This window comes from Rhynchophorus ferrugineus, unplaced genomic scaffold (assembly GCF_030347505.1).
Source record: "Rhynchophorus ferrugineus isolate W39M unplaced genomic scaffold, kcgeb_rfMv2 rfM4, whole genome shotgun sequence".
In the NCBI taxonomy this organism is placed as follows: domain Eukaryota; kingdom Metazoa; phylum Arthropoda; class Insecta; order Coleoptera; family Curculionidae; genus Rhynchophorus; species Rhynchophorus ferrugineus.
Window position 1 is genome coordinate 43,609,810 of NW_027472583.1, and position 27,831 is coordinate 43,637,640.

The window sequence follows — 27,831 nt, forward strand, 5'->3', positions numbered from 1 at the left end:
AATAATTGTTAAAGGTGGATTACATTCATTAAAATACATGATCAATAATGTGGTGGTAGTGTAAGAGTGTAATGGCCAGTAATAGTTGAATTATTTTTTAATATATTCTTAAGCAACTAGTTTTTAGAAGAAATTTGAAATATATTATTGTTGTGTAAGTGGATCACTTTTAAATTTTATAATCTATACCGATTTTGTGTAGGTTTATCAGCAATAAAAGTCTCGTAAATAATTCATGTATTTTTGACAGCTTTTTCTTGTTCTAATTAACACAAGACCTACACATTTGAAGTTTTCTTTTTCACCTTGAGCAAAACAACCAGAGAAAGGCGCTTTTGTTGTTAATGAAATAAATTAATAGCCTGTGTAGTTGCATATAAAACAAGTTAAGCAGAAGGAAACACAACAATGGCAAGTTTTACTGCACAAGCTGCTTTAAGAGCCAAGTGGAGCTCTCTAGTGGAGGAACATTCTATTGATGTACCCACAGAAGTCAGTAATAAAGTCACTAGTGTTGTTGGTTGGCTGAAGCAGGTTAATATAATCAGTTTTCATTGATGTTATTTGCCTGTATTTGCTTTTGTATTTCAATTTCAGCAGTAGAATGTCTTGCTAGTTTGCTACAAGCACCAGTAGATTAGAACAGTACACTCATTTTATTTATTTTTTATTCGACATGAAGAAACCATTAGAATAAAAAAGTCTAAAACTTCAATAATAAAAAAAATGTGAGAATATAAATACTCTCTTATATTTTGTTTTTATCCTAATCTGAATATATAGCTCCTACCTTCATTCAGGTAAATAAGATGAATTATTTTTTTAGTATTATATATATATATATATATATATATATATATATATATATATTCGAAATATAAGTTTTGTACTCCATTTAAGAATATGTTATATTTTGCAATGACTAGAGAGTTGATATGTTAAACATTATCTTTGAAGAATATTAATAAAGAAAAATGTGCAAAATTTATATCTAAATTATTGCTTCATGGTCGTTAAAAATGCAGGCGACGTAGCGCATATAAATTCTTGATTGCTCTTTTGATAAACTATATTTATATATATATTTATTTAGCTGATGTTACTGTTAATGATCCCATTCCTAATTTGGTACATTATGCGATCTAATATTGACAACAATTGATATTGTCTGGTGAAATAAATTGTTTTTGGCTGACATAAAATCCCCTTGAATTTAATTTGTCATTATTGTATCAACAAGTTTAAGAGTTCCAATGGCTGTATTTATTACCAAAAAATAAAAAACTGTTTATAAAAATAAACAATAAAACTACATTTCGGTATGGATATTTGATTTTGTTTTTAGATATTCATTATTTCATTATTTTACATTTATTATTTTAAAAAAGATCGTTCAGTCAACGATTCAACAAATTTTACATAATTAAAAACGCATTTTGCTTGTATTCATAATGTCTAATTAAAATTTTATTAATATATTAAGCAATTTATATAGCCTCTTCTTCAAAACATTGCTTAGATTTAATATAGCCATTTATTAAAAATTATTTATGGTTAACTAATGTAATGAATTTTATTATTGCGGAACAAAAGTATTTTTTGTTTGACGTAAATGAGTTTTGATACTAGTCAAAATTTAATTGTTACAGTGAAATCAAAAATATTTTAAACGGATTCAAAGACTATTATTTGATTTAAAGTTATGTATGTATATTGAGCAACAGCAACGTAATTAAGTATGTAGATTAATATAATAAGAATTGGAATAGCAGAATAAGCAGGCTTTTTTTGAATTTCTAAACAATTAAATTCACTGTAGTTTGGTAAAATTTTAAGCAGATTTTTTTTAAACACTTCTTTTAAAGTTTAAAAAAACTAGCTTATTATAGTATTTAATATACTAATTCACTCTTTATGAATAAAATGGACAATGTGTTGAATTCTGTTTGATAATAAATAATTGAAACTACAGGAAGAGTACAAGTCTTGTTTATTTATAGAAAATTAATTAAGAATTACAGTTACTGAACTTAATGTGTTAAAGAACTACTGAACTTAATCGGCGTGACATGATGCACACCCAGTTGTACAAAATACACTTAATATATTTCTAATTACCGTAATTACCGTGTATTTACCGTAACATTGTTATTATTTTTCAAACTCACACTAAAAAGTTTGTAGCTAGCCAACCGAAAATTATTGTTGGCATAAACCCAATACAAATTGTTAAAGGACTTAAGAAATGTATATCAACATTTGGAAATTATTTGCATGTCTAGAGAAAAGTCAAAAGAAAGAAGATCTATCCGCACGAATTTACTTCGATTCATTATCACTGCTTCTTTACTCACAAAAGAAAAAGTTTTCCTATGATTTATTGTAAAACCGGTTAAAAAGGATGTCTTAAAAACGATTTAAACGGTCATTGGGGAGGTCTACTAGCATAATTTAACTAGCCAGCAATAGCGAATAAAATACGCAAAGTCCAATCGATGAGCGTTGTTGACTCATCTACACATTCCAAAAAGTACGAGGGATATACTACTGTCATTTCTACAGTAAGTTCACGTGTATCCATGTTATACACCAGACTTCTGTTTATTATTTATTAAGACGTTGTCAAATTGTAAAAATGAGTTCAAGAAGAAACTGATGTGGTTTTTACCAAAGTAGTCATTAGACAGCATCTTCTAAATGCTACTTAACAGGTCAATTGAAAATTCCCCGGCCTGATACATAGATGGCGCTAGTAGAATTAAATCCATTAACACATATGTTTTTTAATTAGCCCTAAACCTCAAAAAATGAGTGTATAGATTTGACAGCTGTCGGATCATTAGTTTGTGAATTATAGTATTTTGAGTAAAACAGCTTTTGTTACGTGTTGATAAAATATTGCTTTTTGAAGGGAAAAAATACAGTTGAAGCAAAAACTTGGCTTGGTGCCGAGTTTCCGCACACTGCCCCAGGAAAATCAACCATCAAGGATTGGTATGCTAAGTTTAGACGTGGTGAAATGAGCACCGAAGACGGTGAACGCAGTGGACGCCTAAAAGAGGTTGTTACCGACGAAAAAATTTAAAAAATCCACAAAATGATTTTGAATGACCGTTAATTGAAATTGAATAAAATAGCAGCCACTCTAAAGATACAACGACGAGTTAATGATTCGGAACAGTATTTGACGGTGATCATCTGTAATAAACCTGAGTTTTTGCATCGATATGTGACAATGGATGAAACATGGCTCCATCATTTTATTCCGAAGTCCAATCGACAGTCATTCGTCGGCTGGCAAGGTTATGGCGTTTGTATTGTGGGATGCATATAGAATAATTTTCATTGACTACCTTGAAAAAGGAAGGACCATCAACAGCGACTATTATACAGCGTTATTGGATCGTTTGAAGGACGAAATCGCCGAAAAACGGCCGCATTTGATGAAAAAGTAAGTGCTGCTTCACCAAGGCAATGCACCGTGTCACAAGTCAGTAAAAACGATGGCAAAAATTCATGAATTGAGCTTCGAATTGCTTCCTCATCCATCGTATTCTCCAGATCTGGCCTCTAGCGACTATTTTCCTGTTCTCAGATCTCAAAAGAATGCTCGCTGGGAAGAAATCGTCGAATGAAGAGGTGATCGCCGAAACTGAGGCCTATTTTGAAGCAAAAGACAAATCGTACTACAAAAATGGTATCGAAAATTTGAGGGGTTGCTATAATCTGAGTATCACCCGTGAAGAGAATTTTATTGAATAAAAAGACTAATTTTGCCAAAAAAGTGTGTGTTACTATGGTAAACCGGAGACTTTTCAATTGACCTGTTATTTATATCGATGTAGTATGGGTTGGTTGAAATATGGTTTCGAAATGCTGAAGAGGTTCGAAAATGAATCGATGACTGATTTGGTGCCAAACCAACATCGTTCTTTCGCAAGCTATCGCCATCTCACCAGGAAGATGGGAATATTTGTAGCGTTATTCAGTATGGGAAATATTAAAAATTATTCAGTATGGGAAATATTAGAAATATTAATGTATATTGTCACAATAAATAAATCCCTTTTTAAAATGAAAAAATCACCAGAATATATGCAAGCAAATATTATATAATATCAATAAATATATCAAGCTAAACATGATAAATAATTTCTGATCCTAATCATAAATGGTTATAAATGAGATCAAAAATGGAGAGATTTTAAAATAATAAAATATTAATGTGTATTTATTAGCTCTACTTCTACGTGTATAGATTTTTTTGGCATAATTGTACTTTATACATTCGGACAATTCGCATTGCTACATATATTTTATTTTTTCTGTGTAATTCTTCGCAGAATTCCATCCCTACCGTATATCCGATCTGTAATATGTGCTTTATATAATTTAAAATGAGATAAATAATTATTTTCGTTACGATACGCATATTTTGAAACGGAATTACTTTTAGAATTATCCATAAAAAATTAATATTTAATCAATATCAAATTCAATATTTAATATGACATTTTTTGTCCGTATCAAAATATAGTCCCTCCAATAGAAGATTCAATGCACGCCATAGATGACGTCGAATATATTGCCAAATGTTTAAAAATAGTTAAAAAGAGATAGAATGCTGTCTGTTGATGATTGTCTGAATGATTTGTGTTGGTACCGGTCGATACTGTTGTCATCTCTACAACATTTTTCAAAACATTACCGATAATAATTAGATGTTACAAACCAGCAAACATTGTAAACCAAAATACTAAGTTAATACGGCAATATTGCGACGTGTTGGCGTCATAAATTTCGATGACGTGCATTAGCTTTTTTATTGGATAGACTATATGTATTCAAAGATGACAATTGATTACTAATAATTTAATATGATAATAATAAAAATAATGATATGACGGATATAAGATGCAATTTATTCTACAGATTTCAATCGGTTTTACCACGCATTTAATGTTAATATGGAAATTGTGTCTTGAGTAAAAAAATATGTTTATATAGTCTATTCAAAGTTTTTTGTATATACGTCATCAAGATGTTTAATGTATTGCTTCTGCAATTTGTAAATTCGTTTTAGAATCAGACAATATTTTCCTTCTCATTTTATTCTAATTAAGAAAGACACAATGCTGTCGGATTAGTTCGAACACGTAAACGGATGCGCCATTAAAAGTCGTCCGATTGTCAGACGTATGTAAAATTCTTGATATTCTCAACCTTTAGTTCCATAGAACGTTTCGCTGATAAATATAGATTGTAAAAAAAGATTTCTCTGTCTTACCTGCAGATAAAATAAATCTTAACCAAAAAGTATCTCGATCATTATTATTTTCTTGTATTTTTCACTAGTCAAGAAAATAAATTGTTGAATACTAAAGAAGAGTTTTCTTATCAGAAAACTTATTTATTAGAAATATTTAGTATATATATTAAATATAGTTATTTTTTTTTCGAAATTTATCTGTTGCTGTTAAAACTTTTTCAAATCGTTTCGAATTGATGCCATTTCTAGAAGAAACTTTCGAATCTAAATTTAGTTTTCAAGATTTTAGGAAATAAGTTTTGACAATCAAAAGTGTTGAACAAAAATCGAGAGAGTTAGATCGAATCGAAAAAGTCAATCAAAAAAATATTACCTATTATTGCCATAAAAACAGTCAAAAGTATTTTATTATTTATCATTCACATTTTTCATCTTTTTGTCCTATTACATTAATAATCTTGAAAAATAGCGTTCCAAAATACTGCTATATTAATATACAATATATTATTATGTATATATATTGTTTAAGGACTAATCGTAATTGATATAGTTCTGGAGACATATTATGTCATTGGATTAAATTGTAAACAACTGTATATATTGAATTTATTTAAAGAATATTAACGATCATAATATAGCCTCATAGAATTTATTTACTCATTTATGGTGAGTTATAAGTTCGTAAGTGAGAAATAAGTAAAAGTAGAAAGCAGTAGATTTAAATGAAACTGATATTGAGTATAATTTGATGAACATAGAATGTGAAAATTCGATGTGTAATTGCTATTCACTTAGTCGCGCCGAAAGAAGCAACCAAAGTTATTAAAGTTAACATACAGTTAATAATCTGCCAAAAACTGCCAAGAAAGGGAATTATAAAAGTCACTAACTTGATCAATGCAGAATTTTGACTAAAAAATTTCCCTGACGTTTAGAAGATGACTGAAATTATCATGTTTCCAAAACTTGGAAAGTCACCAAATGAACTAAAAACCTATAGATTTTTCTCACTGATACCAGTAATATCTAAGGTATTTTCAAAACTCATGTTGAAAAGGATAACACCGATTATAGAGAGAAAAAAATCTAAATGAATGTAATAAAAAAAATGTAATTGAAAAATCCTATGAAGGTAAAAAGACATGTTCAGCTATATTCTTAGCTGTAGCACAAGCATTTGATAAGGTAAGACATGACATCCGCACTCAAAAACTACAGACAATGTTGCCGAAACAACACACTGAGCTACTGAAATCTTACATTACAGTCATAGTGATTAGAGGCACATAAAAGGAAACCTACTCTACAATAAAAGAAGCTAAAGCAGGTAGACACTGCGATTCTTGCTGTACCGAAGAAGACACACGAAAATTGCAACAGGTCAGTAGGTAGGTCAACAAGTATCTCAGAATTAATCTTGATCTTGAAAACTTCGCTGGAAGGAACGTTTAAAAAAGAAAAGGAAAAAACTGGAGTTAAAATGTAAGAAACTGTATTGATTAATTGGAAAAAATTACAATTATCAGTACACAAAAAACACATGGACTGAAAAGTTCGGAACCTAACACATATATAGCGTTAGTTTTATTGCATTCACAACTTTTTCAGTTAGTACTAAGCTTCAAAAGAAAGCTGTTAAAATTTCATGATATTCTACTCATAAGTTTGTGAGTTATTGTGCTAAGAGTGACTTACTTTTGTTATCTTCAAAACAATGGATCAAAAACTGATTTCATGTTTTAATTTTACACTGCTTCTTGATGGGAAACATACCGTTCAAGCGAAGTAAAGGTTTGAGAAGTGTTATAAGGACTCTGCTCCATCAGAAACAATAATAAAACGTTGGTTTGCTATCGAAGAGTGAAGTTACGTGAGTTAGCTAACATCGTAAATATATCAAAAGAACGTGTTGGTTTTATATTGCATGAGCAATAAGAAAGCTCTGTTCAAAGTGGGTGCCGCGTTTGCTCACTGTTGGCCAAAAACAAGAACGTGTTGATGATTCTGAGCAGTATTTGTCATATTTAAACGTAACGAACCGGAATTTTTGCTTCGATATGTGACAATGAATGAAACATGGATCCATCACTTCATTCCGGAATTCTCTTGATGGAGATTACGTTGATGAGTAAAGCCACTTTTGAACAAAGAACGCGTTTTCTTTATTACGCTCGTGCGTTTTCAGCCCATGTGTTACAAGCGAGTATTGAAACCTATATGGAATTCACTTATATGTGATGTTCCGCAAAACTAATATAAATAAAGTACAAGTTTTCTAGAACAAAGTTCTGAGAAGTATTGTAGGTGCACTTCGTTACTACAGTACTGATTACTTGTACGGAGACCTTCAAGTACCGACTGTCACTCAGGAAATCAAGAGAATGGCAAGAATATATGAGGACAAAATCCATTCTCGTGTCAATACAGCCTTGGGATAACACCAGAACAGGACACAGACTCAAAATCATCAAACCATTTGATCTTGTATAATGAGTTAGTGTACACATTATTATACTAGAGACTAAGATAGGGCGGATGTTTCCTTCCGGATATATACCTAGATTTAAGTTATTGTACAGACAAATTGTAGGTTAGTCGGCGACGACTGGTAACAATGTAATAATTAAATTAAAAAAAGATCCCGTTGGACATGAAATCCAACTTTTGATAAATTCTGTGACGACCAAAGGGTTGCAGAAAAGTAAATTGATCTTTTGGTATCAATTCACGATAGCACACAAAAATCTTTGCAGGCATTAGATAGCACATTGTAAAATGCACGAAACAACAATAACCAGTTTAGCGCTCGGTCCTGGAATGGATCAACTCCAGGTGACGAATTTTAAACACTCACATTAAAAATGAACACATATGAATTGCTGAACGACTAATATGGAGAAGTGTTTTCCAAACAATTTCTTGACGTTGGCAATGGCAAAATTCCTGTTAACTCACTCTACGGAATCAAAGAGCGATCTTATCGAGATAGTGTTCCCAAACATTACTTAAAATTACAAAAATCATATTTGGTTGAGTAAACGTGTTATATTGACTCCACAAAATGCTGAACGAACTATTTTCAGACCTCAAATAAGATAGCTGGTGAGTTGATGACATACAAATCCCTATTATTCCGAAAGACATGTCAGACGACTTTAAACAGGCAGGGCGTCTGTCGAGTCAACTAGTATCGCATAAATGTTAATTCCATGTATTATACTCTTCTAACAGGTCAATTGAAAAGTCCCCGACCTACTATAGTAAAACACATTTTTTTGGTAAAATTATTTTTTTTTTATTCAACATAATTCAAGGGCCATACACTGATTATAGCGACCCTCCAACTTTTCATTATCATTTTTGAAGTATGATTTGTTCTTTACTTCAAAATAGGCCTCATTTTCGGCGATCACCTCTTCATTCGACGAAATTTCTTCCCAGCGAGCATTCTTTTGAGATCTGAGAACAGGAAATAGTCGCTGGGAACCAGATCTGTAGAATACGGTGGATGAGGAAGCAATTCATCGATTTTTGCCATCGATTTCACTGACTTGTGACATGGTGCACTGTTTTGGTGAAGCAGCACTTTCTTTTCTTTCAAATGCGGCCGTTTTTCGGCGATTTCGTCAAAACCTTCAAACGGTCCAATAACGCTATGTTATAGTCGCTGTTGATGGTCCTTTCTTTTTCAAGGTAGTCAATGAAAATTATTCCATGCGCATCTCAAAATACAGACGCCATTGCCAGCCAACTGTTGCGTTTTCCCACGCTTTGGAGCGGGTTCAGCGTGTACAGTCCACTCGGATGACTGTCGATTGGACTTCGGAGTGAAATGATGGAGCCATGTTTCATCCAATGTCACATATCGACGCAAAAACTTGGGTTTATTACGCTTGATCATCTTCAAACACTGCTCCGAATAATCAACTCGTCGTTATTTTTGGTCAAAAGTGAGCTCGCGCGGCACCTACTTTGCACAGAGCTTTCTCGTACCCAAATATTCATGAATGATATGATGTACATGTTCAGTTGATATCTTTAGAGTGTCTGCTATTTCATTCAATTTCAATTTACGGTCATTCAAAATCATTTTGTGGATTTTTAAAACGTCTTCGCCGGTAACAACCTCTTTTGGGTGTCCACTACGTTCACCGTCTTCGGTGCTCATTTCACCACGTCTAAACTTAGCATACCAATCCTTGATGGTTAATTTTCCTGGGGCAGTGTCCGGAAACTCGGCATCAAGTCAAGTTTTTGCTTCAACTGTATTTTTTCTCTTCAAAAAGCAATATTTTATCAACACGTGAAATTCCTTTTTATCCATTTTTTTCACAATAGGAAAAGTCGCTTCACTCAAAATACACAAACTAATGAGCCGACAGCTGTCAAATTTATACACGCATCTTTTGAGGGTTAGGGCTAACTAAAAAACATATGGATTTAATTCTAGTAGCGCCATCTATGTGTCAGGCCGGGGACTTTTGTTATATACTCTTCTTGCTGGCTGGTGGAGCAGTGGTAAAGGACGGTCCTCCTACTGTTGCGATAGTCGCGGGTTTAAATGCTGCTATGGCATGGTCGTAAATTTATGTTTCTGAGTGTTCTAGGCAAGAGTATAAAATCCGACAAGGAAAATGATCCCAGTCACACCAGTAACCAGGCTAGGTAAGACCGGATGTCTTCTGGGATGATTTATAAAGTTGGTTACTCGACATTCGGTAGGCTAATGCCGAGGACCTTGGTTCGGAGTCCACGTTAAGCTGTAGGTCCAGTCACTAAAAAATCTAAGAGGTTGATGTCACTAAAATCAATAGAACTTTATATACTCTTGTTATTATCTGGGACATTCATCTTATTAATTGGGAATTTGTATTGATATTTTAATTCTAGTTGAACGAAGCCACTTTGTGGTATTTAATGGAATTTATTCGAGGTTTTGATACTATTGAGATAAAGCCTGTCGGTTAAAAATATTTTGTGTATTGACCTAAAATCCTTGATGTTTAGTAATTTTATAGATAAGCGCTATCAGAATTATAATGATCCAAATGTATTATTACTGATTAATTTAATGTAAATATATATGAAAATTCACTAATAGTTTATTAGTGTTAGATTTTCGTAAATTGATACAAGATATATTTGATATTAACTTTTTTTTAATAACTATGTTTTAAAATCATGAAATAATTTTATTTCACTGAAAGTTTTATCTTTTAGCACCTTTAACATTCTCTTACCTCTGTAGCAATAGATGATTCCGCTGAAAACGCTGATTTATAACGAATATTTTTTTAAAATTAATATCTATCAACTGTTTAAAGTGATCACCATCATCAATCCATAGCCGGTACTCGAAGAGAGTGTCTACTTCTCAACCAATATGTAGCTGTTGGTATCGCAGAGCTTCGAATATTCTTCACTAAATCTCGTCATAATTGGCGATCGACCGCAGCTATCATGATCCATATCTTTTTCGGAACTGTTCTCTGCATCTTCCATCCAAAAAAATCATTCACCTTTCATTCGACAGACATGTCCAAACCATTGTAATCTACGTCTCTGAATTTTATTTCTCATTTTTGCTCTCATTGTGACACCTTAAACGAATCACTTCATTTATAATACCAATTCGGAGAAAAACATGTAGAATGTGTCTTAGGTATCGTATTTGAAGGACCTTAAGGTTACAGATATCAGACTGATACAGAGTCCAAGTATCGGAGTCATTCAGAAGAATTGGCAAAATAATAAGCATTCAAAAGAGCAGGATCTTAGTCTTGATATCTGTTTAAAATAGAATACGAAGTTTAAGGCTTGTCTACTTTATCGACTTTGATAGATTCATTATTAGTGATTAATTCTCAAATATCAAATACTAAATACTAAGCAGTCTTATAGTGATGCTGCTCCGTCATACTGCAGCCACTGGGATTTGCTTTAAACAGTTTGAAAATGTAGTTTTTGATTTTAATGTTAAATAATGCCCTGAAAGCCAATTAACTTTAACACGTGGGATGAAAAGTTCCGGACCTAACACATGATGGCATGAGATGGCGCTAGTTTTATTCCATTCACCGTTTTTTTCAGTTAGTACCAACCTTCAAAAGAAATTTGTTAAAATTTCAGTATATTCTACTCATAAGTTTGAGAGTTATTGTGCTAAGAGTGATATTAGCTTTTTATTTTCAAAACAATGGATCAAAAACAATTTTGTGCTTTAATTTTATACTGCTTCTTGATGGGAAAAAATACCGTTCAAGCGAAGCAATGTTTTGAAAAGTGTTATAAGGACTCCATTCCATCAGAAACAGCAATAAAACGTTGGTTTGCTGACTCAAAGGTGATCATAGACACCGATGATGCAGAACGCAGTGATCCATAGTGACTAAATAAGGTGGTAACACCAGAAAGCATCAAAAAAATTTACAAAATTGTTTTGAATGATCGAAAAGTGAAGTTGCGTGAGTTATCTAACATCGTAAAGATATTTAAAGAACGTATTGATTTTATATTGCATGAGCTCCAAATTGCACTTTTGACCAAAAATTAGGACGTGTCGATGATTCTGAACAGTGTTTGGTCATGTTTTAACGTAACAAAACCAAAGTTTTGCGTTGATATGTGATTATGGATGAAACATAGATCACTTCACTCCGGAATCAAAATGAGCGTCATCTGAGTGGACTGCAACAGCAACTGGTGACGAATACAACGAATTAAAATAATGTCTGAATTTAAGGCCATGATTAATTAATAGTTGAAAATTATTGACAACTAACGAAAATGTTTATTCCTGGCTGTTTCTTCGCTCATCAACCAAAAATGAGCGGGAACAGCAAAGAATGATATATTACAAGTTGCAAAATTATATAATTATATTCTGATGATCTGGTGCTTGCATATATTCTGAGAATCTTCCCAATTATATATATATATATATATATATATATATATATATATATATATATATATATATATATATATATATTATATATATATATATTATATATATATATATTATATATTAGAGTTGGGAACAATCGACTGAAATCAGACGAAACAGTCAACAGTCAAAAAAATAGCGACTAAAAATAGTAATTACTCTTTTCTTACTATTTTCAGTCAAATGCACCGTTCGACTGTTTTTTTTCCATTCGTGATGGCAGACGAAGATGTACGAATTCTTGTCTGTATAAAATGTGAGATAGGAAAGGACGGAGATAAATGCTTGGAGCAGTTAGTTTTAAATGTCTTTATATTCTCCAATGGTACTATAAGCGAGACAGAGATGTATTCATTCACGTGAACCTTAAAAAAAAAGAAAACAAAATTACTAATTTCGTAATTTCTATTATCATGTAATAATTAAAATAAATTTAAAGGAATTAGGATTACTTTTATACTGAATGTTCTGTGGATGTGTAAAAAGGAATGGAATAATAACACCACAAATGTTTTATCGTGTTTTAATATATTAATTGCTATTTTTAAATAGCAGCATAATAAATATAAATAGTACAATACAACTTAAATAAACCCTAAAAACTACTAAATAAAATGTAAACGTATACCTAATCACTAAAAAATCTAATCCATGATGAACCTAAAAATGATCGTACAATAACTATCACACCCTTTTTAAATAAAAGTTTTATTTACTTTTGAACGAAACTATTTTTATATTACTGTGTAAATTAATGTTCAACTTGTCTCCCGTGAGGCGATTTCTTCGATCTTTAATTATTTGTCCAGATTTTGAAAAAACTCGTTCCCAGGGGACAGATGTTGCGGGTATAGAGGAATATTTTACGCGTAACTGATATAATTCAGGTAGTTTCATTTTATGGGTTTTTCAAAAATCCAATGTGTTTTCTAAACGTCTAATAAATGGAATTTCCAAATACTGCTAAATCTGTAAAGTTGCTGCAGTACTTGGAGTAATTTCTTTTTTCATTCTAGCCATTTTTTTATCAAAATATCTCCAGATGTCAATACATTCTTGGTTAGTAGTTTTGTCTTGAATTTCGAGTTGTGGAACTATATTTGTATTTTTTTAAGTTAGAATGGAAGATACCTCTTTTGTGATACCTTTCTGTATCGCCACAGCATTATTTGCAATACCAAATCCTGCTTTTTTAAATCTAGGATCTAAAAATGTGGATTCCCCGCATATCGTATTCATTTTTAAAATTGCCAGTCTTTTATTGATAACATCTAATAGACAATTTTGTAATTTTTTCTCCATCCACTTAAAATCTTTAAAATCCTGGATTTGATGGAATGTTGTAGTCCTCTTATTAACCGTATAATTAAAGACATCGTTGGGATATCTTTCTCCAGATAACTCGGTGGTCATTATTTCAATGGGCTTTAAAAGTTGACAACATTCTGTTAAGATAGTCCATTCGTTAACAAATAAAAACTGTGGTGCTCTTCTTAATAGCCAACAAAATAAATTGTTGAGTATTAAAGTATTTATTACAAATATTTAATATACTTTATTCACCCCTTTACGGTTAATATTTTTAAATTAACAACTGCTACTGTAAAAAAAATTTCAAATCTTTTGGATGTATGCAATTTCTGAAACCTTTGGAACCTAATTTTGGTTTTCAAGATTTTACGAAAAAAGTTTCGACAAACAAGAGGCTTGGACAAAAACCGTGAAAGTTTATCAAAAAAGTATTACCTATTATACCAGTTAAAAGTGTTACCTATTATGCCAGTCAAAAGTATCTTACTATTTATCATTTACAATTTAATTTTTTTGCCCTCGAAAACTAGCGTTCCAAAATGCTGCTATATTAATTTACAATGTATAGTTATTCACAATCTAGAAAAATTGGTACGCTGTATATTAATGAAAATATTTTTCCCACTTGTATATCAACCTGACAATACCGTGTCGAAAGGACGATGTTTGCCAACGATCCAATAGTCGATCAATTTTCGCCTTTCTTTAGCGTTTCAAAGCCGTGAGCCAACCAATTACTTTTACTTGGAAACTGATTACTTGTCGTAATAGCCACTTTTTATGGCCAATCACAATACACCACAGAAACCACTTAGTTTTTAGCCTGGCAATCATTGAAACAATTTGAGATGGCATTTTCAGCTAATTCGTAATTGATTCATTGACTCCTAATGTGTCTGAAACAAATATCTGACCTTCTTCTTTGAGAGCTTGGTTTTGCGTCTAATAAGTATCGCAAGTCATTGTCTTTAAGCCTATTTAGTCCTCTAATCTGTTCTTTATCATTGACATCTAAATTATCATTTTGAATAACGACAATTGAAATGGTGGATTAGCATCACCATAAGTTTCTAAGTGTTCAATTGATACTGAACTGCATATACTGAATAATTTAATAATTTTCAGACATCGCTGATCGATATACATGCCAGTTCCTGACAAATAGCCACTTCGCCTACCTTGACTACAATTCACTCTCTTAACCCAGATATTTCATTTTATTTTACGAATAGTTCGATAGATATTTACCATAAAAATTGATTCAACCTCGACCAAAATCGTCAAAAAATCTGTTAGCAGTATCATTTTTCTTCGAATGAGAATGTTGCCATTTCAAGATACATAGCCTTCAATATGAAATTGACCTTTGTCCGAAAATATGATTTTGTGATCGATACACGATTTCATTTATGTGCTCTCCTGGCCATCTTTGACGTCTCTAGCTTTCAATTCACATGGTATCTAATAACGCGTTGAATCTGCTGGGATAAAGAATCCAATTTGTCTGTTTTAAACTTTTTCGGTATAGTGTTATTTATTTTCAACATAAAAATATTGAATTTTGAATCAATATTTTCATTTTGTTTTCAACAAACGTGGTTCTAGTTAGCCTCAACAAAAGTTCTGTATGGAGCTTAGTTCAAACACTACTGTGAGTATGAATTTAAATTATTTTGATCTTTTTGAAGTCACATTAACTCTCACACGTTTTAATTTCCGCAACGTTCACTTCTTCCTGGTTCCTCTTCCTATAATAATATGTTTAAATAGTAATTACATTTACAGCAATTAATATTTTATTCAGATCGATATTCTACTAAAACTGGAAGAGGTGTATTAAACATAAATATGACAAATCATCTTTAAACAGGTTATTCTCTAAAGATTCTATACCTTACTTATAATTACTGGAAAGAAACTAATAAGATTACATATGAAGAATCATATGGCATATGACTGGTTATGTAAGTACAGGCGCATCTATATAAAGTTAATATAATTTCAATTTAGTTTGGTAGGTTATGCATAATGTGGCATGAATGTATTTTCGTTGCATTTAGTTATTTCATACAGTCTATGAAGACTAAATGCCTCTCGTATGTTTGAATTCTTATTTTATAACTTTTGACACAATAATATTTTTGATATAACAGGACAATTGAAAAGTCCCCGGCCTACCATAGTAAAACAAATTTTTTTGGCAATATTAATTTTTTTATTCAACATAATTCCCTTCAAGGATGATACACTGATAGCGACCCTCCATGACTTTTCAGTATTATTTCTGTAGTACGATTTCTTTTTTGCTTCAAAATAGGTCTCAGTTTCGGCGATCACCTCAACATTCGACGAAAATTTCTTCCCAGTGAGCATTCTTTTGAGATCTGAGAACAGGAAATAGTCGCTAGGGGCTAGATGTGGAGAATACGGTGGATGAAGAAGCAATTCGAAGCCCAATTCCTGTATATTTGCCATCGTCTGCTTCACCAATACAATGCACCGTGTTACAAGACTTTTTTCTACTTATCTCTTTCTTTTTCTTCAAATGTGGCCGTTTTTCGGCGATTTCGTCCTTCAGACGGTCCAATAACGGTATATAATAGTCGCTGTTGATGGTCTTTTATATTTTTATTCTATGCGCACCCCAAAATGCAGACGCCATAACCTTGCCAGCCGACTGTTGCGTTTTTCCACGTTTTGGAGCGGGTTCATCGCGTGTAGTCTACCCGGATGACTGTCGATTGAACTTCGGAGTGAAATGATGGAGCCATGTTTCATCCATTGTCACATATCGACGCAAAAACTCGGGTTTATTACGCTTGATCATCTTCAAACACTGCTCCGAATTATCAACTCGATGATGTTTTGGTCAAAAGTGAGCTCGCGCGGCAACCACTTTGCACAGAGCTTTCTCATACCCAAATATTCGTGAATGATATGATGTACACGTTCAGTTGATATCTTTAGAGTGTCTGCTATTTTATTTAATTTTAATTCACAGTCATTCAAAATCATTTTGTGGATTTTTAAAGGTTTTCGTCGGTAACAACCTGGGTGTCCACTGCGTTCACCTTCTTCGGTGCTCATTTCAGCACGTCTAAACTTAGCATACCAATCCTTGATGGATGATTTTCCTGGGACAGAGTCCGGAAACTCGGAATCAAGTCAAGTTTTTGTTTCAACTGTATTTTTTCCCTTCAAAAAGCAATATTTTATCAATACGCGAAATTCCTTTTTATCCATTTTTTCACAATAACAAAAGTTGCTTCACTCAAAATACTATAATTCACAAACTAATGATCCGACAGTTGTCAAATTTATACACGCATCTTTTGAGGGTTGGTGCTAACTAAAAAACATATGGATTTAATTCTAGTAGCACCATCTATGTGTCAGGCTGGGGAGTTTTCAATTTACCTGTTAGTAGCCTCCATATACTTTTCACAATCTAAAGACTTGCTATCTTTAACAATATTGGTACCATCATGTTCTTTGTACATATTATGGACAATTACACAAATATACTCTCAAACACAACTTTAATACGCTTAATAGAATTTTACACTCTCTGCCATTATGTCAACTTTGAAAGTTACCATATTCTGGCAACTTTGCTGATGTTATGTCATTCAACATATCTAATACTACATATTTTATTATTAGATACATTTTTAAATTAATCTTATTACTTAGTTATGGTACTAATTAATTATGCTATTATGTTTTATGTAGCAATGTGTCCACAAATTCATAGAAATTGGATGGAACCATAAGTGGACTGTCATTACCATAATATAATTAATTTAGTCAGATTTTCACGATCATAAATAACTGGAATCACGACTCAAAATACAACCATAGAAGTAGCAAATAAGAACTATAAACCGAATTTATTTTATAGAAATACGCCTGTGCAAAAAGAATCTATCATATAGTCTTCTATTCAAAGTTTTTTTGTACATACGTCACCAAGATGTTTAATGTATTGCCTGCAGCAATTTGTAAATTCGTTTTAGAATCAGACAATATTTTCCTTCTCATTTTATTCTAGTTAAAAAAAGACACAATGCTGTCTGATTAGTTCGAACACTTAAACGAATGAGCTTGAAAGCGATAGTGATAACACTTTATAACTCTAACCTATAAACTATTGTGGCTGTATAGTTAACGTTAGATGTACTGTAATGTTAAAATCAGTCATATCTGATAACATTTTTGTTCATTTATTTTATTCAGATTAGAATTTTGCTGTATTTCAAAGCCAAACTGAACTAAAACTCGGAGTTGAGACGGGAACATTGCGAGGTTTTGATGTCACACATTTAAATGACGTGTGTACAAAATAACTTTGAACAGATTATATTCTAGTCTAGACATAAACTGTTAGCTAGATGACTATACAGAAAGTGAGTGGACCAAACCCGATTAAGAATTACGATGATTTTTAGCATATGCTCATATTTCAATTTTTTTTTCATTGGGCTGGTAGAACCTTAACTGTCATCTGTCGAAAATTTTAGAACTATTTAGATTTTCCCTTACACAACCAATAGAATATCGAGAAATTAATTTTTTTTTGATACCACCATCTTATCATTTGGCTTATTTGTATATACTTACTCATTGGTTTTTCCTGCATAGCACCAAAAACCCTCAATTTTTGTTTATTGGTATTTGTGTAACTGTGCTATCGATGTTATTCAGCGGATTATTCCGTGAATTTTGAATTTCCATATAGAGGTGAGCTCAGACTGATTATAACCACACTAATTCTTCTACAGTATCGAAATGTTAATAGAGTGTTCAAGACTTTTTTAAAACATTCGCTAATAACATTCCGCGACCACCTTGTTCACCTGCTGCTGATTGCAGAAATTAAAAACGAACGACGTGTCTTACTAACATTTGATCACAATAGTATATGCTGAAATAATGCATGGCAATTAAAAAACTGACCCACATTTTTTACTATATCTTTTATGCTAAAATATATTACCGTGCCAGTGTAATTATGTTGTATTATTGCTATGCAGGATGTGTGTCAATCAACAGGAAATGCGATGAAATATGGCAAGTGGCATCTCTGCTTAACCATTTATTCAATTCAGAAAGTAATGCAACGAGAAACAAAAACTAATCGAATTTATTGAAGGAAAGCAACCGGTGGTATCGCGGGTAAATAATGATCTTACGATTATTTGGAAGTCTTAAAATATATTGACAGACTGTGGGAGGGTCAATTTTTGACGGTGGGTATCACTACAGTCTCGGGCCATTCGGGAGTCAGACGTTTCGAGTATTATTTGCACATAAAAATAAACAGTTTCGTTCCGATAGTGAATATCAATGTTCTATATTTAAGGTACGTAGACTATACTGAGCTTTGATCGAAATTTTAGGCGATATAATTTTAGAAAAAAAAAACCGGCTGCAGTTTTTTTCTGCTGAATTTTTTTTGCATAACTAAATTTTCATAAAAAACTAATCATATAATTGCATTAGTCTTAATAAACATATATATCTATTATATTATTATTCTGTTTTATTATTATTTCGTAATAATATATTAAAAATTAGCTTTGTCAATATTAAATTTATATATTTAATATTTATTAACTAATTTAGTTATGATTTTATAATTAGTTATTACTAATTTCAAGTTAAACTAAATTTTCATAAAAAACTAATCATATAATTGGATTAGTCTTAATAAAAACATAATATTTTTTAAAATCTTAATACACCATATATATCTATTATATTATTCGTAATAATATATAAAAAATTAGATTTATAAATATTAAATTTATTTATTTAATATTCATTAACTAATTTAGTTATGATTTTATAATTAGTTATTAATTTTAAGCAATTATCTGTCACATTATAATAACAAAATAGCATTTACTAAAACAGACTAAAATAGCGTTAAAAATACCCTGAATAATTTTAAGCAATTATTTGTTACATTATAATAATAAAATAGCACTTACTAAACCACACTAAAATAGCGTTAAAAATACTCTAAATTCCGAATATAATAAAGACGTTCAGACTGACATTTGCCAATCAAATGCAATATTTCAAATGTATGTCAAAGCCAAAAGAAAACAAACCACAAAATCAAATTTATTAGAAGTTCTCTTTACTTCGTAGACAGTTTTCCAATTCCAAATACCGCCTGTTTTCTTACAAATTTTATTTAAAAAAACATGTATTAGCTTCAATAAATAGACAATGTAAAAAATACACTAATTTTTAATACACCATATAAATCTATTATATTACAGATTATTTTAACAAATTTCAAAATGGTATTGTATACAAATTTAACTATATGAAAATTAAATGTATTTTTTTAATATCAACAATAATCTATAATTTTTGTAAGTATATTCATATTTGCATACTTGCATAACAATTAAAAGAGAATCAGTGGTAATTATTAATTTTTATTAGTTATATCACTTTATATTAATAGAACTTTCTATAAGAAAGATAGTTAGATATTAGTATTTAATGTGGATTAGTGTAAAAAACTAACTAACTAAACTTATTTGCTAGGTTGTTTGATTGGTCAGAATTACATTCGCTTATTATTTAGAATATTAGAAGCGTGCGACAAACTCATATATCCATTACGAAAAATAAAATTCAATAACAAAATTAAAAAATATACATTACTCGAAAGTCAATTATCCATGTTAACAAAAAACATGTTCCATTCTAGATATACAAATTAAAAAAAACATCCTCGTTCTAGTTTAATTTTTAAAACATTTTTTAATAGCACATTTTCATTCTAGTTTTCCATAGTGAGAAAACCTAAATCTTACTCCAAAAAATTAAACTTAATCTCAATTTATAATTTACTTTCACTATTCAAAAAAAAAAATTTCCATTCCATATCTCAAAATATATTGCCGGCTTGGCGACAGGATGGTCCTCCTATACTACGATACTGTTGCGATAGTCATAGGTTCGAATGCTGCTGGGGCATGGTTGTAAATATATGTTTATGATTTTTCAATATTTGTGATTGTCCTAGACAAAGAGTGTAAAATCCGACAAAGAAAATGATCCCAGCCACGTCAGTATCCAGGACTCGCCAGTCGGTAGGCTTAATGCCGAGGACCGTGGTTCGGAACCTACGTTAAACTGTAGATCCAGTCCAGATAAACCCTTGTTGATAAAAAGAGGGAACTGTAAAAAATTTATTTGAAAAAATATAATATTCACCGCCATTTAAAATGCAGTTTTAAATATTTCTAATACTACATAAGAATTCAATTCAATTAACAAAAGCTTAGCGTTGTATGAAGTTTTTTCCTGTCCAGAAATGCAAGCAGTTTTTCTAAAGTTCTAACGGTCAAACAAAGCAAATTTACTATTTCCCCACTACAAGAAAAAATCACGGTTATCTATATAGTTTTGGGGTCATTAAAATTACATCAGCATGACCGTTTCGATTCTCTTAGTGTAGAACGAGTTGGTGAGGGAATGTTTTATGGCGACTACAATGATCGGATTCAAATTGTTTCGTCAAATACATAATAAAAAAATGTCACATTTATTTCATCAGGTACTGCGGCCGTATTAATATAATAAGGGTTTTCGTAAAGTACACTATATTGTTTATATCTATTTTACGCACAGAAGAGAATATAAGGTGATGGAATAAATATAGATTTATTGTTATGTATTTTTATGAAAATTGATAATAAAAGGCAAATACAAAAACACAACAAATATGCTTGTTATACTTATTTAATTCATAAAAATATCTTATAAAAATAATAATTTATTGATGTTAGATAACCAGTAAAACTTTAAAAGTACATCTAGTATAATTTAAATATCAAGTAGATTTGTTTGTATTGAAACTAACGAAAGTATAGTTATAATAGTTCTCTGTAAGAACTTGTAATAATCCCATATCCTATATTGGCACTGTTGAATGTGAAAGATAAAATTTCTGAATAATGCTTTTAGGCTTCACTGGAGGTCCGAGCTGCGGGTCGTCGAGCGGTGCATAGTTTGGCAGGTTCAAACATGTCCGAAAACGTGGTAATTCTTCACTACAATGATGTATACAACGTGGAGTCTCGACCCAGCCCAGAACCGGTGGGAGGTGCGGCACGATTTTGTACTGCCATGAAAAGCTTCCAGCATTTGAACCCGTTGATTTTGTTTAGCGGGGATGCCTTCTCCCCATCTATGCGTAAGTTGTGGGTCCAATATTTCATTTGTTGTTTATTATTCAATGTTTATGTTTTCAGTTAGTACTTTTACCAAAGGAGAACAAATGGTACCGGTACTGAATGATGTCGGAACTCATTGTGCAGTTCTGGGGAATCACGATTTTGGTAACGCTTCAAGATATATTACGTTTTATCTTATTTCTCTAAAATATTTCATTGTCTGATTCAAACAGACCATGGTTTGGAGGTGTTATCTCAATGGGTAGCTCAGACCGAATTCCCTTGGCTGATGTCCAATGTTGTGGATAATGAAACAGGGCGGCCCTTGGGAGAAGGCCGAATCACGCACGTTGTCCACTGGTCAGGGCACCGAATCGGTCTTGTAGGACTAGTAGAGAAGGAGTGGCTTGACACCTTAGCCACCATCAACCCCGAGGAGGTGACATTCCTAGACTTTGTGGAAGCTGGTCAAAAACTGGCCGCTCAACTGAAACAGGAGGTGAGGATAGTTACTGATTCTAGACGTACATCTCAATAGGTCGTTTATCTTTATTCAGGGCTGTGATTATGTGATAGCGCTTACACATATGCGCACTCCGAATGATATTAAATTAGCTGAGTCTTGCGATGAAATCGATTTGATTTTGGGTGGACATGATCATGTATATGAAATCAAAGTGGTGAATGGCAAATATATAGTGAAAAGTGGAACCGATTTCCGCCAGTTCAGTAAGATTACTATCAACTTCGAAGGCAGAGCAAGGAACGGCATGAAACCGGAGGTGACTATTGAAGAAGTTAACGTAACGTCGCAGTACCAAGAGGATCCTAAGCTCAAAGAAAAACTGGAAAAATATACAGGTAGATATAAGCAAAAACACATATTAAATTAACCGACTGATACATTTTCATTAGAAATCGTTCAGTCTAAGTTGGATGACGTCCTGGGTTGTTTCTCGGTACCTTTAGACGGTCGTTTCACGTCAATAAGATCATCGGAATCAAATTTAGGCAACTGGGTAAGCACTATCCCAGTATACTATCCTCAGGAATCCCATACCGTTGTCTAATTTTAGGTATGTGATGTAGTACTAGCCGCTACAGGAGCCGATTTGGTGATATTAAATTCAGGAACGTTCAGATCAGATCAAGTGCATCCAGCTGGTGATTTTACCATGAGAGATCTTACCAATATAATACCTATGCGAGATCCCTTAGTTGTGTTGAAGATAACTGGTAATCAATGAAAAATGTTATGTAATCAATATAACGTTTACACATACTTTAGGTCAACAGGTTCTGGAGACTTTGGAGAATGCAGTGTCAATGTATCCAAAATTGGAGGGGAGATTCCCACAGGTTGCTGGGATTAGTTTTGCGTTCAATCCAAGCAAACCAGCAGGGAAACGGGTCGAAGCTAACTTCGTTAGGGTTGGCGATGAATATATAAAACTAGACCAGTATTACAGGGTAGCTACAAAGAGTTATATGCACAGCGGATGTGATGGATATACTATGTTGAAAAATGCAGAAGTACTAGTATGTACAGTCGTCCAAAATACGACGTGTATATATTAATGAGATGTTATTTTAGATCGACGAAGGAGAATGTCCAGAATTAGGTCTTGCCATTCAGAATCACTTCCAAGCAATTAATATGAGACTAGGAAAGACCAAGAAGCAGTCAAAACATAGACAATCTTTAGTTACATTATCAAGAAGGTAATAATGACACTATATTAAACATATGTTAGGTGCTTGCATATACTTTGAAGAACGGGATTGATTTCCGCCAGTTCACTAAAATTACCTATTGGTGAAAATTGTATTATTGATTTTACCTCAGTTTCTGAATTAGAAACAAATCTTGAAGCCAATCAAACACTCATTTGTCAGTTTTAGTTTCAATGTTTTAGAAGTGGTAATTTTGATGTCAATGTTTGAAGTCAATGAAAAAAGTTCGAAGTCCATGAATTGCAAGAACTTCGTCTGATAAGAAAACCCAGCTTAAGTTCTCAAGAACTTTCAGATCTCCTAGCAATTAATGAAACAACTATTTCCAGGCTTTAACATGCTATGAAAAAGATCAGAAAAAAATAAGAATTCAATGTGAATGTTTTTGCTAAAACAATAGTTTTCCGTGACGTATTACAATTGGCGATAATAAGTGGATCTGTTACACAATAACTAGCGCGAAAAGTTATGATTTAGTCGAGGATAGCCAATCATATCGACACTGAAAGGGAATATTCAAGGTCATAAAGTTTCGCACCACATATGGACGCATCAACAAGATGTAGTGTATAGTGAACTGTTAAAACTGAATAAAACTGTTACTTCAGCTGACTACCGACGTCGTTTGATTAAATTAGCAAAAATAATCAACAACAGCTAGTAACAGACCCAAAGTTATTAAGTCCTAAAATTAGTTTTATTCATTCATCATCATTCGACAGCCGATGTTTGGGGAGGCTGCCTACTTCTCAACCAATACGTTGGTGTTGGTTCCGCGGTATATTCTTCACCTCTTGCCACAATTGGCGATGGACCGCAACTGTTCTGGCTTCGGTCAATCTTAGTTCCCAAATATGTGTATTAATATATTTTGTACGAGCTTTTTTTTTTTCAATAAATACCATTTTAAAGTGAAAGACGATCATAATACATGCAAGTATCTAACACATATAAGCTTTTTGAGTTTGAAGTAAATTCTTACTACCAGGCGTACTTTTCAAAAAAATGGAAAAGTATATTTATTCAAAGTATTGGCCATTTAATTCTATACATTTTGCCCATCTTTCAGGCAATTTTTGGTTTCCATCGCAAAAAAACTGTCCTTTGAGCAAAACCATTTTCTAATTTCTTCGAAAGTGCTGAAGTGCTGCTCTGCAAGCGCGTATCTCATTGATGCGAAAAGTTGATAGCCAGGCAGAGCAAGGTCTGTACAGTATGGTGAGTGCGATAATGTCCCATCCAAGTGCTTTCAACTCTTCCTTGGTCGGTATTGCTTTATGAGATGGCGCGTTATCGTGCTGTAAAATCACTTTACCATGTCTTCGGGCCCATTCTGGAGGTTTTTCGATCAATGCATGGTTCAAATTGATCAGTTGTTGTCTGTAATGTTCACTATTAACGATTTCACCAGGTTTCAACAGTAAGTAATACGCCACGTCACTCAACCAAAGAGGGAGAATTGTCTTGCGACCAAAACGAATTGGCCTTGAAGTCGATCGGTCGGATTCACCACGTGATAATGATTTTTGTGCTTAGGGTTTTCAAAGTAAATGCACCTTTCACCACCCGTCTCTATTCGATGCTGAAATTACTTCCGATAATACCTTTTAAGCGGCATTTCACAGAGGATTTTTCGATTTTCCATTTGCATCTCATTCAATTGATATGGTACCCATCTTTTGGATTTTCCCTAGTGCTCGTAATCGATCGCTAATCCTTTCTAGGGCCATATTTAACGATTCTGCCAATTGTTTTTGAATTTCTATTGGGTCTTTACCCCATAACTCTTCCAGTTTCGCATCTTCAAACATTTTCGGTCTTCCAGAACGTTCCTTCTCTTGCATATCGAAATCACCACTTTTTAATTTTCGAAACTACGCCTCACATGTATTTTTAATTGGGTTAGAGCATGTTCATCGTAAGTTTCTACCAACAAACGATGACTTTCGGCGGCTTTTTCTTTTGATTAAATACGAAAAGAAATGCGTGTCGCAAATGCACGTTTTCAGGCACGATACTTTCACGTCCCTTTCAAAGAGGTATAAATCTATGACGGTGTTTCGAAAAAAAGACATGTATAACTGTGAAGCTTGATGTCAGTAGAATAAAATGACATATGTGTCAAATAATAACATTGCGTACTTAAGCCTAGCGACATCTCTTAGAAAAGCCGGCAATGACTTTCCGGTACACATAGTATATCTGAAAATAATCAACTTATTATATTTGCAGAAAATTTATGATTTTTTCTGTCGCCTGAAGATTATAAGCATAATTACAAAGCTATTCGCGTTAAAATAATTAATATGCTGTTGTGGGGTATTTTATATCTTTAACAATACTTAACTAATAATAAGAACTTTGGAAAACCTTCAGGTCTATGTTACTAGTAACAGTAACATACACCATACACTATTGCCTGCACCTGCTAATTCTAGTCTGCAACCATCGCACCAGCAGTACGGAGTTGGTGCAGGAGGAAGCTGCTTAAGAAAATTCTGAAAATAATTAGTTAACATTTATTTATTATACTACAGGCGATATGAAATATAATACATTTTAGTTTAGTTATGTCAAACAGAATTAGATTCAAATACATTAATATTATTGAGTTAGCGAAGAATACTTAATTTTTTTTAAATAATGTTAATTTTTTTTAATTTTTCCTTTTTAAGCAAATTATTGATGACCTTAATTTTAGTTATAGTTAATAGAGCTATACTTGCCTTAGTATTTTAATTAATATAAATACGTAATGTTAGTAAATTATGAATCATTTAGCTTAAGATGAATAATTCCATAGTATATTTAAATTTCTCATGAATTCTCATTTGTTTGAAATTAATCACTATCTCTGATAAGTATACTAAAAAGTTATGTATTTCACTGACACATCTTTACATGTTGCAATCAACATTTCAAATGTTAATTTTATGTTCCACGTCATTCTAGGCATAGCTTGGTGAAAATGTTGGACGGTAGTGAATTGGATGGGCCTCCACCTTTAAGAAGAGCTAGCACTATAGAAACTTCCTCCCATAACAATGCCCACCACGGGGCCAAACTCACACGTCGAGCTTCCCTAGATGATTTAGAACAAGAAACGTGTCAATTAATACCAAAAATAGATCATAGAATAATAGTGATCAATAGCGAAGAGGTAAATGGGAAAGAGCGCCCTTTTTGTTCATGACATGTCCAAATTTATTTATTTGCAGTTATTGACTAATTTCTTAAAATTGTTGCTTGATTTTATATTGTTTTTGTTTTAGTATTAATATAACATTGTTGATCTTGCGTTGCAGCACGTTTTACAATAGGCCTAATTTACCATAACACCCCAGTATTATGCTATTTTTCGTCTTTTTTTGCTTAGTATTACGCTTGTTTTTTTTTTGTTACCCGTTAAAATAAATTTGTTTTTATTTTACCAGTTTTTCAGTTTCAATTCTTATTATTTCAGAAATATCAAGAATTGGCGCTGCAGCGCCAAAGATACGAACAGGATTCGGTCATTGAGGAAGTAGATGAATGCTCGCCACAAAATTAATACCATTTTTTGTGCAAACTGTATATAATTCGTAGTTCGATGTTTTCCCTCTTCCACGTGACGAAACGAATACCTCTTGATACATTTTGCCTTTTAATGAACACCAGTTGGTTAAAACATTCCACAACGAGAAATGTACAAAATTTTACAGGGCTACTTTTTAACGCCACAAACGCTATCTTTATGAACATGTAATCAATTTGTTGAATTTAACAATATCTCTATAGTACTGACATTGCTCATTTGTTCTTGCGACAAAGTTAATTTTGGTTTAATGTACATTTTCATGCCTGAATATAAAACTGTAAGGTCGATGTTGCTTTTCCTGTGTTATGAGAAAGACACATAATTTATATATAGTATATATATATATATATATATATATATATATATATATATATATATATATATATATATATGTATGTATGTATCCTTATGGAGTGAAGCTTCTTATATTTAAATTTACGCTAAATTATGTAGCTGATATTAGGAACTACTAGATACCACGTGAGTTGTTAATATGATTTAAAAATATATAAATTGTGTAATTTAGTTTAACTATGTTGGTTTGATGAATGAAGAATCAAAATTGAAGATTTATGTTATTAATAAAAAACAAAATAAAGCATTAAAATTAAAAGTAATTATTCATACCTTATGATTAAAATACATCACATTTTAAAAAATAAGATAAAAAAAGCAATATTCTTCTTCCTTAAATTTCTCGGCAATTGAGAATAATATCGATATTTAAAAAATATAGATATTTAGTGATATTGATATTTTTATTTATTATTTATTTTTAATTATTTTTGAAATA

General features: G+C 32.1%; 1 protein-coding gene and 1 long non-coding RNA gene across 4 annotated transcripts; one reads left to right on the forward strand and one right to left on the reverse strand.

Annotated features, from left to right (window-relative positions):
* Positions 1-16: 16 nt before the first annotated feature.
* On the forward strand, positions 17-27,651 carry LOC143195332 (mannosylglucosyl-3-phosphoglycerate phosphatase). 3 transcript variants are annotated; one of them, XM_076402379.1, is made up of 12 exons: positions 63-154; positions 362-534; positions 21,519-21,747; positions 21,806-21,892; positions 21,961-22,226; positions 22,285-22,588; positions 22,643-22,746; positions 22,804-22,963; positions 23,016-23,266; positions 23,322-23,449; positions 26,414-26,621; positions 26,925-27,651. In XM_076402379.1, exons 2-12 carry the CDS (start codon positions 409-411, stop codon positions 27,009-27,011), a joined length of 1,950 nt encoding a protein of 649 aa, XP_076258494.1. In that variant the 5' UTR covers positions 63-154; positions 362-408; the 3' UTR covers positions 27,012-27,651. The 3 variants fall into 3 exon arrangements, with proteins under 3 accessions (XP_076258496.1, XP_076258494.1, XP_076258495.1); XM_076402381.1 differs by lacking the exon at positions 362-534 and having other exon boundaries at positions 17-154; XM_076402380.1 differs by lacking the exons at positions 63-154; positions 362-534 and adding an exon at positions 18,756-18,888.
* On the reverse strand, positions 26,317-27,735 carry LOC143195342 (uncharacterized). Its single transcript, XR_013005519.1, has 2 exons — positions 27,666-27,735; positions 26,317-26,543 (listed from the first exon to the last, which is right to left on the reverse strand). It is a non-coding gene; the product is annotated as an uncharacterized LOC143195342 (long non-coding RNA).
* Between the last annotated feature and the right edge of the window lie 96 nt (positions 27,736-27,831).

Coding starts and splice junctions, on each gene's coding strand:
- LOC143195332 (XM_076402379.1), top strand. CDS start 409: ATGGCAAGTTTTACTGCACAAGCTGCTTTAAGAGCCAAGTGGAGCTCT. Junction 22,589..22,642: donor AAAACTGGAAAAATATACAG/GTAGATATAAGC, acceptor CATTTTCATTAG/AAATCGTTCAGTCTAAGTTG. Junction 26,622..26,924: donor TAGTGATCAATAGCGAAGAG/GTAAATGGGAAA, acceptor TTATTATTTCAG/AAATATCAAGAATTGGCGCT.